The sequence below is a fragment of the Antrostomus carolinensis genome, unplaced genomic scaffold, assembly GCF_000700745.2.
Source record: "Antrostomus carolinensis isolate BGI_N321 unplaced genomic scaffold, ASM70074v2 scaffold4231, whole genome shotgun sequence".
Lineage (NCBI taxonomy): Eukaryota > Metazoa > Chordata > Aves > Caprimulgiformes > Caprimulgidae > Antrostomus > Antrostomus carolinensis.
The window spans coordinates 1-12,063 of record NW_010291838.1 but is presented as its reverse complement, the minus strand read 5'-3'; the positions used below and the strand labels follow the sequence as shown (position 1 = coordinate 12,063).

The following is a 12,063-nucleotide window of genomic DNA, read 5'->3' as shown; positions in this document are numbered from 1 at the left end:
ATGACTGGGAAGGTCAAAGGTGCAATACTCCCTCAGGCTTTCACCTGAAGCTATATGCTTCAGGCCCCTGACCATCTTGGTTATTCTCCACTGGACCCTCCCCAGATTTTTTTTTAACATCCGTCTAGAACTGGGAAGGAACTTAATCTGTGGGCCAAATACTGAATTTGGCCTGATGTGAGGATTGCCTGTTTGTGATGAGAGGATGCTGCTAGCTCCCACTTAACTTGTTATCCATGGCTGTCCCCAGATCTCTTTGAGCAAGACTGCTACTCAGACAGTTGTTTCCCAGTCCGTACTAACCATATAATTAGTCCACACCAAAAATAGGATTTTATTCTTGTTGGCTTTCATCAGATTTCTGTTGGCCCAAAAGGTGCCACTGGACTCAAGATCTACTATTTGTATCAGTCACTCCTCCTTATTTTACATCCTCTAAAAATATGAGGAGGATATATTCTGTCTTATCTTCCACTTGTCACCAGTCACCAGATACTGAGCTTGTCACTATCCCTTTGAACCTGGTGGTCCATGCAACATTCAAATTTAATATTTTCACACAGGACACAATTCCTCAGCTTCCAAAAAAAATGCTACAGAACAGTGTCAAGAGACTTACAAAAGCCTTTCCTGCTCTCCTCCTTTTCCTCATCCACACTACCTTCTGTCATGAAATGGCTGACTATCAAATCAAACTGTCTGAGAATGAATTGCCCTTAGTAAATCCATGTTCACTTATCCTGATTACCTTCTTGGCCTTCACATGCTCAGAAACAGACTCTGAGAGGTCATGTCCCATGATCTTCCCAGTTACTGAGTCTGAGCTGCTCAGCCTGTAACTCCCCAGATCCACTTTCTGATCTTAAAGGTGCATGCAGCATTAGCTTTCCCCCCCCACAGTTATCAGTGACCTTTCTCTACAACAATGGTTTATCACAGACAGACACTTGCCTCACTATCACAGCAAGCTCATTTACGACCTCTTAGTGAATCTTATCCCCTGGAATGGATAGCTTTCAGCTTTAAGTGTTCTTGAACCTATAGCTTCTCCACTGTTTCCTGTCCCTCTGCTTCCTCAGCTGTGCTGATATGCAGAGGCTTGGGGTCAGGTTTTGCCTATGAAGACTAAAGCAGAAGTGTTAAGTATTTCAGTTTTTTCCACCTCATTCACCTGTAGAACATCCATCCCATTCAACAATGGGCTAAACATTTTGTCTGAATTTCCTTTAGCTGATGGAATCCCTATTTATGCTCCTTGCTAAGTTTTAGCTCCAGCTGAGCTTTAGCCTTCCTATTATCATCCTTGACAGCCTAAGCAATATTTATACTCGTCCTCTGTTACAAGCAAAACTACACTGGGGAAAGGTGTGTGCAAAAATATAAGTCATCTCCAATACAAATCCAAAATGCGTACGTTCACTTTTGGACAATTAGTAAAGTAGGCTAATTAAAAAAAGGCAAGAGTTTAGCTGTTTGTGTTTCAAAAACTCACTTTGTAAAGAACAATTCTAAATTGAGAAAATAACAAGCTGTGATAAAATATAAGAGCAGCATTTCATCTCTTATCTCAGCAATTAACATTTTTATAAGGTCCCAAGACAAAAGTTACTGAAAAAGCATTAAAATAGTTGAAGAAATTCCAAAACACAAAAATACTTAATTCTTTCCTCAAAACAACACTCATTAGTTATTTAAACAGATCTATTTTCACTTTCATGGGATCCCTTCAAACATCATGATCCAAGATTTGTGTCTCCTGCAGTGCCAGATCTCTGCTAGACACAACATAGTGGATGTCTCAACTGCTACATAAGAGTTGCCTACTAAATCTACCTGAGACACCTGCAATTAGCTTTGCCTGTTGTACCCCTGAGGTGCTTGCAGTCTCACCTACCCCATGTCTCATTCTGCAGATTAAAAGGCTCACTGTGCTCATCCACCCTTTTGCTAGCCCTCTGCCTAACAAGATGACAAATGGCAGAGAGGGAAATTATTTAACATCAAAGCTGTCACATTAAACAAATTGTCACTTGACCTCAGCAAGCAGTTTGTGTGAAAGAAACTGGCACACTATTTCACCTGCATACACATCAGACTACGAACATAGAAGAAAACAGTATCATTCCCATGTTTTGTTCTTCAGAATTTTTCTTTGCCTTGACAGACCACTGAAGTTTGTGCTCAAAAGCTTTGCCAGTATCTCAGGTTTCCACATCATCTTAATTAATTGAAAGATAAACCGCTTTGCTGATAATTATAATCCATGGATATTCAATGAAGTGCACTGATGGTCATACTAATTCTTCTCGGAAATATGAGTTATGCTTTATCTTGATGCAGTAGTTTGTTTAACTATGTGGGGTTTTTGCCATTGCTTGCTTAGGGTTTAAAATTGCGTATCATCATCTTGGTATTTTGAAGCTACTATATTGCTAAAGTCCACTAGCTAAGTCTCAAAATTCTTACAGGGCTAAAACATCCTCTGAACTAAGTGATGTTGAGTTTTTCTTGAATTACACAGACTATAACACAATGCATTTGTCCTTCCACAATACTGTTAAGACATCCAATTTACATATCTTATTTTACATATATAATTTATCCAAAATATTCCCACCTCTAAGTCCCTGGTACATGCAACCCACTAAACAAAAATATACATAACAGTGAGAAGTTCAGACAAACCAATGAAGGGACGAAAGGAGCAATGATTCCACCAACACGGGAAAACATGGAGCAGGCACCCATTCCAACATTCCTAAGAAGAAAACAAAAATTGTTAATCAGTGACATTTGCATAGGAGAAATTATGACTTTTGAAAAGTGCCACTGAGAAAAAAAACAAAAACAAAACCCACAGTCACAACTCTGACCACATTAACTGGCAAAGAAAAGTCAAATGTAACAAAGCATGCCAAGACAGGAATTAAAACACATGATTTGTGCTTAGAGAAGCAAAAGTCCCCTGCACATTCAGAATTCTAACATATATACACATACAAAGAGACAAAAGAAAGTACAATTTCAGTCAATGCATCTTGTCTCTTCCTGAAAAAAAGAAAGTCTAAATTCCTTTATCCAAATCCTATTTATCAGCAGATTTGCCTACTCACGAAAAACACCACAGTATAGTTTCCCTGGTGTCTAATCATCAATAATAATACATGGTTAAAATAGATATTAAAAATTGCACCCATATGATAGATATTTTTGTCTACTTTGTCAGCACAAGCATGAGGGTACTTCTGCCTTAAATGAGAGAAACCTTACTATTGTTTACATATGGCCTATAAAGCATCCAGTTACTTTTACAAAGCTTATTGACCAGTCATCTCCAGTGTTGCTGGTTAAGCAAGTATGAATGTTTAATAGTCATCTGGTTTATAAAGCACTGAAACAGAGTTAGATACCCCTCAATAAAGAAATAATCAGCAATACTATTGCTATCCTCAGTGGAAAAGGTGCTGTAAGCATACCAAGAAGCCAAAGGACTATTTTACTGTTAGAAAAAGAATAGTTAGTTTGAAGAGAACACTGCGAATCTGAGGGAAGAGCAAGAGACGAGGATAAAGGAAGAAGTTTAGCATATAAAACTACAGATAATAATTTTATGTAACTGAAAAACTCAAATGAAAAGGTACAGTTAATAAAGTAACAGAGAAGTAAAAGGTGAAGAAAAATCATCTTAACATTAATTTGTGTTACCTGATCACTGTGGGATAAAGTTCTGATGTGTAGATGTAGACAATGTTAAATGCAGCACTGATTGTCAGTTTCCCCAGCAAAGACAGAGAGTGACTATTTACCACTGCAAACACTCCAGTATCTGACAATAGAAAACATGACCCTTGTAAGGCTTTTGGGCTCTCAAATACAACTCCATAATCACTTCAATCATACAACAGTATGGAGTGAGAAGGAATCTACTAAAAAACCTGCTATGACAGTGAAGTGTGTTTCTGTCAAAGGACAGTATTTCTCAGAGGCAGTTTGTACCTTCAGGAGAACTCTCAAAATTCAAGAGAATCCAAGGAGCCTTCTTTTAGGCAGCAATGACAGGAATCACCCAAAGTAATTTTATATTCTGTGTTTATGGATATATTACCTTTATCCATTCAATCAAATTCATACAAAGAGGAAAACTCTCCATGTAACACACTATGAAAAAAATAAGTGATAAAATGGATTTTAAATTCATGGCAGACTTGCCACTAGCCCCAAATGGTTTCCATTCTATTAAATATAATCCAACAGAAAGTGACTGTGTTAAATGACTGAACAGTCCCAGAGACTACAGAATGGAACTATCACTCAATATCAGAAAAAAGAGAAAATGAGTTGTCCTTTCCTTGTCTTCAGTGTAACAATAAGCAACATCTTTTAAGTGTTAAAATCCTGCATTAAGGCTTCACTAGAACATCAAATTTTAGAAATGCAAGATAAAAATCCTATAAAAATATTAAAAGCTGAAACTACAAGCAAACATTTTCTGAGTCTAGCACTAATAAAATACTAAACTAGGTCTGTCAGCAAGTTGAAGAAAAGAGATACATTTTTCAAAAGGGAGCAAGTTTTTTTTAGTAAAAAGAGCCCTATTCAGTGTCAATTCCATAGTATGATAACAGCTTCTAACACTATTACTTTGGAAGAAAAATAAAAGACAGAAAGATGCTGTAAAGAACCATACCAAATATCCCCTCAAGCTCAGTTTTGTCAGAATGGCCAGCGCTTACTCACTTATATCAGGCAGAACATGCATTAAATACCTACCAAGGAAGGCTACAGCATAAGCCATTACTGCTTTGAACAAATCATGCTCAACAGAGACAGGTCCTTGCTTCTGGTCAGTTAGCCATTTTGCTTCCTAAGGCACTTTGCTCCTGCCTGACTTTGGCAGTTCAGCACACAGCTGATTTCCTGGGGTCTCACAGTTCTATCCTCTGAAAAATCTCTCTCTTTTCACATGTTATATTGGGACTGATATGCAAAAACTACTTGAAGACTGGTACCAGCCTAACCAGAATATCTCTGAACATCTGGGCTCTAGCATCTGGAATACTTCTGGAAACTTGAGCTGCACCCTTTTTAAAAAAAGCTTTACCTGTTAGATTCATTGTCATCTAGAGCAACTTATGCGTACTCTCATCATAAATGTTTAATCTTTTTGAACCATGCCTCAAATGTTTGAAGCATTTTCTCTCCTTATGACAGATGGAATACATGCACAGATCTTAAAAGTTGAGATTAATTTATGTATCTAGTTTTCAAAGGAAAAATTGCTCACTGCGCAATTTTGTTTCTATCATTTTAAAAAAATCTGAAAAAGAAATTAACATTATTGTGTCTTTACAAAAAAGACACTTCATTTCACATTTCTTGAAGACTCCTCGCTTCAGAAGATTTTCAGAATGCTCCCTGAACTATAAGTTATGTGGTCACATTGCTAACACCACAATCACACCTCACACAGTGAGGAAAAGACAGATTCTTAGGATCTTTTGAAATTGGTCTTTCACCCAGAGACACACATACAAGTTGCATGGGTACTACTTAGATTGACATATCATTTGGCTAATGGAGATACTCCAAGAAATCATTTTTTTGGATTAAGTCAGAAACACTGGAAAGGAGCAACTGATGCGATCAGAAGTAAAAGGTAGAATCCATAGTTCAAATCCAAGACAAGCTTTCCTTAAGATCTTAGGAAGGTTGCTGCTTATCCTTTTTGCTTCTCTGGCTTCAAAAAATGATATGTACATGTGGTATGAGCCTAATCTACTGGGAACCATTAATTCTCAGGCTGTAGGATACCATATTTACAACTTCTCACATACTCCAGGAACAAAAGGAAATATTTACCTTTCTTTTTAGGAAGAAACATGACAATAAGGCAAGCCAGTCCTCCCAGAAACAGAAACGCACTCAATGTTCGCTTCCGACCAAACCTGATGTGTAAGGATAACAAAGATTTATTCTGCATTAGATCTGTGGTTTGCAGAGCAATGAGTCCTCTAAATTCACATGTCTCTATTTGTAGTTGAAAATTCTGAATGCCACCTCCCACAAACACTTCCCCTCACACTGTTATTAAACAAGCTTCTACTGCAGTCTTCACAAAATGAAGAGCAAAAAGTTGTTATGCAGTGGCTGACGATTTCTAGGATTCCATTTTGCTTCCCACTGCTTGTGCACATTTGTGAAGTTCCTCGGGAGACATGTAGAGAAGAGACTGGAAGGTGAATTCTACAAAAACTGGAAGACATTGTCTAGAATATCATGGTTCAGGAAAAGGCTAAGTATATGAATCAACAGCTCCAGTCACATCATAGTGCACACAGCAGCTATTAGATGAAACCACACGATAGCTTCCATTGAGTTTAGTTGCAATAGCTCTGACATAACAGTGAGAATGAGGACTAGAGACAGAGGTGGGAAGAATGCCATCTTGTGTTAGCATGGAGTCAGCACAGCTAGCTTCAACCCAGACAGGAAACAAGCCTCAACTCTGAGCCACATTTAGACCACTCATTACTATGAACTACTGAGAACAAGTTAAACTGTTGTTATTTGACATAAAGAGATATCATCATCCTCAAATAAAAACACATTTCCCAGGATAATATAATGAAGTAATAAGCAGGAAGTCCCACACAACAGGCATTAACTAGGAGATGCAATATACAGGAAAACTATTTTTGAGAAAAATATTAACAAAACAAAACACTGAATGGGTTAATAAATTCCATACTTACCACTTTTGGTTAATCAAGTAAATACAGATTGGGTATGCTGGGATTTCTATCAACCCTGAAAGGGCTAAATTGGCATAAATACTTCCACCTAAGTCACCCACATTAAGGGTAAGGCCATAGTAAACCAAGCTGCACACAAACCTGCAAAGGACAGAAAAAGAATAAAATCAGAGCTGCTGCTTTGCCTGCCAAATCAAACCACTGGTCTGGCATGATACACTATCAACTATATTTAGTGTCTCAGATGATAGGTCTAAAAATGTTTCTGTACAAGCGTATAATGCCTTCTAGGTAAAGAAACCAAACAGTCTCTGCACAGACCAAATTCCTGACATTATTCAGTTAAACTTAAGACTACACTTAAGAAAAATGTGCATAAACCAGAATAAAACTAAAACATGATCATGATTGTATTATTTGACTTGAGAAATTATGTCTTTGTCCTTTATGGTTTTATCAGATTATGCTTTTGTCCACACTTTTCCAATTGTGTGTAAATCCTTCCTCGAAGGTTCAGATGACACTTCCACCTTCTTTTAATTTCTGCACCCTGGTCCAGTTTTATTCATTCTCCAATTCTGATTTTTTACTTTTCTTTTGTAACTCTGACTGGCTGTTGTCTTTACAGAGAAAAAAGGAACAGGTCACTAATTAATTCTGCTGGAAATCAGCAATTCTCATTTAAGGAACAGAAAAATCAACTATTCTGCAGTAAGCATTCGGAAAAGCAACAGAAACACAGTTCTGTGTTGCCTGCTAACACGATAATGCCATTTGTTTTTCTCTTAATCAATATATCTTCCCCAAATGTATGCATTGCAAAAGCAACTATGAACAGTAATGCCAGAGGACTCACATGCCATGTCATACATGAAGTTTATTTCAAAATGGCAGCAAGAGACCTCAGGGTTAGCAGAGCTCTTTGAAACAAAACAGGCGCTTTTGGAGAGTTAAATTTCTGCTAGTGACTAGAGGTAGCACCATGGCTTCTTGCTCCTCACTACAGCAACTGCTAGCACTGGAAGCACTTTCTCTTAAGAAAATAAACACACTCATTAGACAAGGTAGGCCACCCACCTGCTAATGGGCTCCTTACACACAAAACAAAGAATAATCCATGTGACTGAAAGTACTGACACAGCACTGGGCCAAAGAGGATGACAGCATGACTAATCTCAGCAGCCTCTGAGGGTCAGAAAGGAAGAAGTAGTTCTCAACTATTTTGAGACTCAAAAAGCATGACAAATGCAAAGATAAAATACCTCAGAACTAAACTGTAAAAATGGCTTCATGTTAGAAATGCACTAAGGAACTATTATAATACAAGGATCCTTTTTAGGTACAGCGTCCCTAATCATACAGGCTGAGACCAAGCGCAATCCACAGGATGAGCCAATTCTAAGCATTATGTTCTCTAAGACTTAGAAAGGCAACAATAGCACAGTTGGGCCTACAAAGTATTTCAAGTACCAGGTAAACATCATGATCAAGGTGCGTCCCAAGAGAATCTTGTATCGGAACAGATCCAAGAAGCTGCCAGCCTCTCTGGGGCTCCTCTCTGCCGGGAGTTTTAATGAAAAAGTGCACTTCTGCTTGCGGTTCCTCTTTGCGATGAGGTAGAGGGCATCTTCTGCCTCATTCAGCCGGCCTTGTGAATAGAGCCAGCGAGGGGACTCTGGAATGAATCTGAAACACACATACACACACCGACAGCTTTAGAGCTTTTCTCTATGAGGCTGGACTTGTATATGGAAATAAGGCTGAAATATGTTTCAGTATAACAAAGAATTTTTCAAACAACCCTCCAGGTACAGAATTCACTTACTGAAACAAAGTAACAGAGTTGAAAGGAAAGGGAACATAAGTTACATGTAATTTAGATACCAAGAAATTGAGTATACACATACACAAGCACACAATACCACAAATTACAGTATCATTAGGTCTCTCTTAGGATAATTCAGAATTAAAGAAGCACCACATTACTACAAGTAACCACAGGATGGTTTTGTATCACTAACTAGTTGTCTTCTGTTCTTAATTTTCCAACTTTTTCCCCAAATTCTCTCCTGTAGACAGGAAGGCAGACATGCTCTTGCTCTCCATGTGCACTCTTCACTTGATAGGTCTGTAACTTCAACAGTCTACAAAAAAAGTCATCTTCTATTACTTTCAGATTCCCAAAAGTAATTTAAACTTCAGTCTTTGCCAGAAGCTTTTTAAGGTTTTCCCTCTGAGGAGAAGTGACATTTTCCCTTTCACTTTAAAGGAAAATGATTCTGTGGTTTTATAAAAGCAAAAAAGTAGCTTAGAAAGGAACAGTTTTCTTCTGCATGATAAAAAAGAATCTGATAGCATTTCCTGCACAGAGTAATTTTTAAGCAATGTGGGAGGGAGGCAGTGTGAAATTTGGAATAAAAACCTCCCTTTCTTACAGTAAGATAGGCCTCTGAGCACAGCACTGAAATCCCAAGCATAGAGCACTTCAAAAAATTGTACATAATCGATCTGAAAGTTAACATTTTTTCCCTAAAGACCCCAAACACCATTTTAAGTTTTGAAATATCAAGAAGTGTCATCTCTGCCTTTCACCTCATGAACAGCCTCTAAGACTCTTCCCTGAGTTCTGATGCTTCCTTTGAAAGGCTGAATGGACTCTATTAAAAAAAGCTCTTTGCTAAAAAGTTAGTTACTGAAGTTAAAGAGATGTGAGATGTTGGAAGGAAAAGTGCCTTAAGTTTAAACAGCAGCTAAAGTTACTTTGTTTCAGTTACTGAGATCTTGCTGTCAGGAAGTGTATAAGAAAAGAGTAGCACACAGCATCATATAGCTTTCAGTGCTGAAGTCCACAAACACAGAACCCATGCTATCTTAATAAAGAAGCCTTCTTCCTCTTCTTTCCTAATCACATTTAAGAAATAAAAGGAAGCTGCCTATTTCTTCTTTTGTGTGTCACCTTTAACACTGTAGGTGCAAGCAATTCTGACGCTGTTCATTCTGTGAAAGCACAATTATAAAGAAACATCATGTTATCACATAACCACAAAAACATTTCTGAATCTTTTAATATGTACATACCAGACAACAGTTTAGATGATCTCCATATACCAGTTAAAGAATAGGATGTGCTTGTACACCACTCTGAAGACTGTTCCCATCTATAGTAGCAATGCATATACAATACAATCACAGAATCATAGAATGGTATAGGGTGGAATGGACCTTAAAGCTCATCTAGTTCCAACCCCCCTGCCATCAGCAGGGACACCTTCCACTAGACCAGATTGCTCAAAGCCTCATCCAACCTGGCCTTGAACACTTCCAGGGAGGGGGCAGCCACAGCTTCTCTGGGCAACTTGTACCAGTGTCTCACCACCCTCACAGTAAAGAATTTCTTCCCAATATCTAATCTAAACCTATCCTCTTCCAGTTTAAAGCCATGTACACTTACATTTTCCAATATTAAAAAAAGCAGAACATGGGGTGGTAAAGGTTGAGAGAAATACTTTAGTTACACCATTTCATACCAGCTTAAAAAAACACCTTGAATTAGTTGTTTGGTTTGTTTGTTGGGTTTTTTGGTTGGTTTTGAGGTTGGTTTTTTTCCTTTTATTATTTTTGACACGTTTCTTGATGAAACTCAGTTTGAAAAATAACTTACAGTGAGAGAAGAAAGACAACTGTTCCTTCCAGGTTAACCACAACAGCCAGAGTCCTCCAGGAACGAATGAAGTAGCCTAATAAGGCATACTGGGCAATTCCCACAGCAAAGAACAAGCCTCCAATTGATCCTAATATACAATTAAAACCAAAACAAAATATTATCACTCCTTTCAGGAACATTATTAACTCTCAACACATGGGATCAGGTAGAAACTAGCACTTAATTAAGAAAAATTCACTCAGGTATACAGGCAAAACCACAGCTATTTGACCAAAGAACATTCTGCTCTTCACCCATGTAGGGCAGAAGTATTACATCTAATTGCAAACATCAATATAAGTCCAAAAAGCACCATTCTACATCCTCCTCACCCAAAGCCCCATAAACAACTAAGTCTTGTAATTCCAAATATAAGTATGTTTCAGCTTTCTATGCTTAAAAATAAACACTACAATACACTGGAAAACAGGTATTTTTAGGAATACATAGTATGCATTTGTAGCTCATGATTTGTAAGATATCTTGTTTTAAAACAGTCTCAGCATAGTACTACTTTGGCACTCATCACAGACTGGGTAAGTCAGGCCCCAGAGCTGTAGTGGTACAATTTATGTGCATCGTATCTGAAGAATAGCTTCAACACTAGCAACCAGTGCTGAAGACAGTTAGGGTGTCTGTATCTTTTGTTTCAAGTTCTAAGGTTGGTTACCACATGGGACACTTTTTTTTTAGCATATAAACAATAGTTGTCTGATCTTCCCATTACATAAAAACACTTCTGATTTCTTTTTGAGAACTTCCAGGAATGAAAGAATTTATATTCAGTAAAAAAACACTAAGCTCTCTTTAGCAGAGTTCAAAATTATGATGGATAGAGCTCAGCTATCACAATCCTTGGACGAGTATTTAGTTGTGTAACATCCACAGAGGATGTTTCAACTAGACTTTTGTCAATTTGAGTGATGCAGAAATCTGAATGGCCCCAAGTCATCTACTGTGCTTGTCTAAGGTTCATATGAAACAAAGCAGGACTCAGACTGAGGTTACACATATCCCCAAGCAGAGTTAAACTGACAGACTGCTATGGTGTCAGCTTTGGTGTGTCTCAAGTGGTATGTGAGACTGAAATCTTCATATTCTGACCATAAAGATACTGACACTCAAACTTTACCTGCTAATGCCCAGTAGGCAGTACCCACACACTCATTCAATAGAACAAAGGCCACCAGTGACATCCCACCATTCATCATCCCTACCAAGAAGCGAGAGATGGCAAAGAATTCATATGAGGGTGAGAATCCATTTGCAATGGCAAACAAGATGTCAAGGGCAAAACCTGGAAAACAAGGCAAAAGGTTTCATTTCAGAAGAGTACCTAAAGGAAAACAGAAGCATTTATCAGTATCTTTACTTGATGTTCAGCAGCATCTGTCCCAAGTAATCACAGTCAACTACAACACACTGCTATATACCACAGGTCTGGGCACAAATTTAAATACCTAAAGTCAATACCATGAAAGAGATGATACAAAAGAAGTGGATCCTGATACATAATTTGCATTTTTATATTTATAAATATAATATAAATTTAATTATAAATATAAATTTAAAACACACACCACATATATATATATAACTTTATAGATA

General features: G+C 37.7%; 1 protein-coding gene across 1 annotated transcript in view; it reads right to left on the bottom strand.

The window, feature by feature from the left end:
* SLC22A15 (solute carrier family 22 member 15) overlaps nt 1–11,752 on the bottom strand; it is a gene marked incomplete at its 5' end in the record, with an annotated part of 15,805 nt that extends 4,053 nt beyond the window's left edge. The window contains 7 exons of the mRNA XM_010176724.1: nt 2,686–2,758; nt 3,706–3,826; nt 5,860–5,945; nt 6,753–6,893; nt 8,223–8,438; nt 10,414–10,543; nt 11,588–11,752. Of these exons, the coding sequence (XP_010175026.1) occupies nt 2,686–2,758; nt 3,706–3,826; nt 5,860–5,945; nt 6,753–6,893; nt 8,223–8,438; nt 10,414–10,543; nt 11,588–11,752 (932 nt within the window). The remainder of the gene's footprint in view (nt 1–2,685; nt 2,759–3,705; nt 3,827–5,859; nt 5,946–6,752; nt 6,894–8,222; nt 8,439–10,413; nt 10,544–11,587) is intronic.
* Nucleotides 11,753–12,063: the final 311 nt, after the last annotated feature.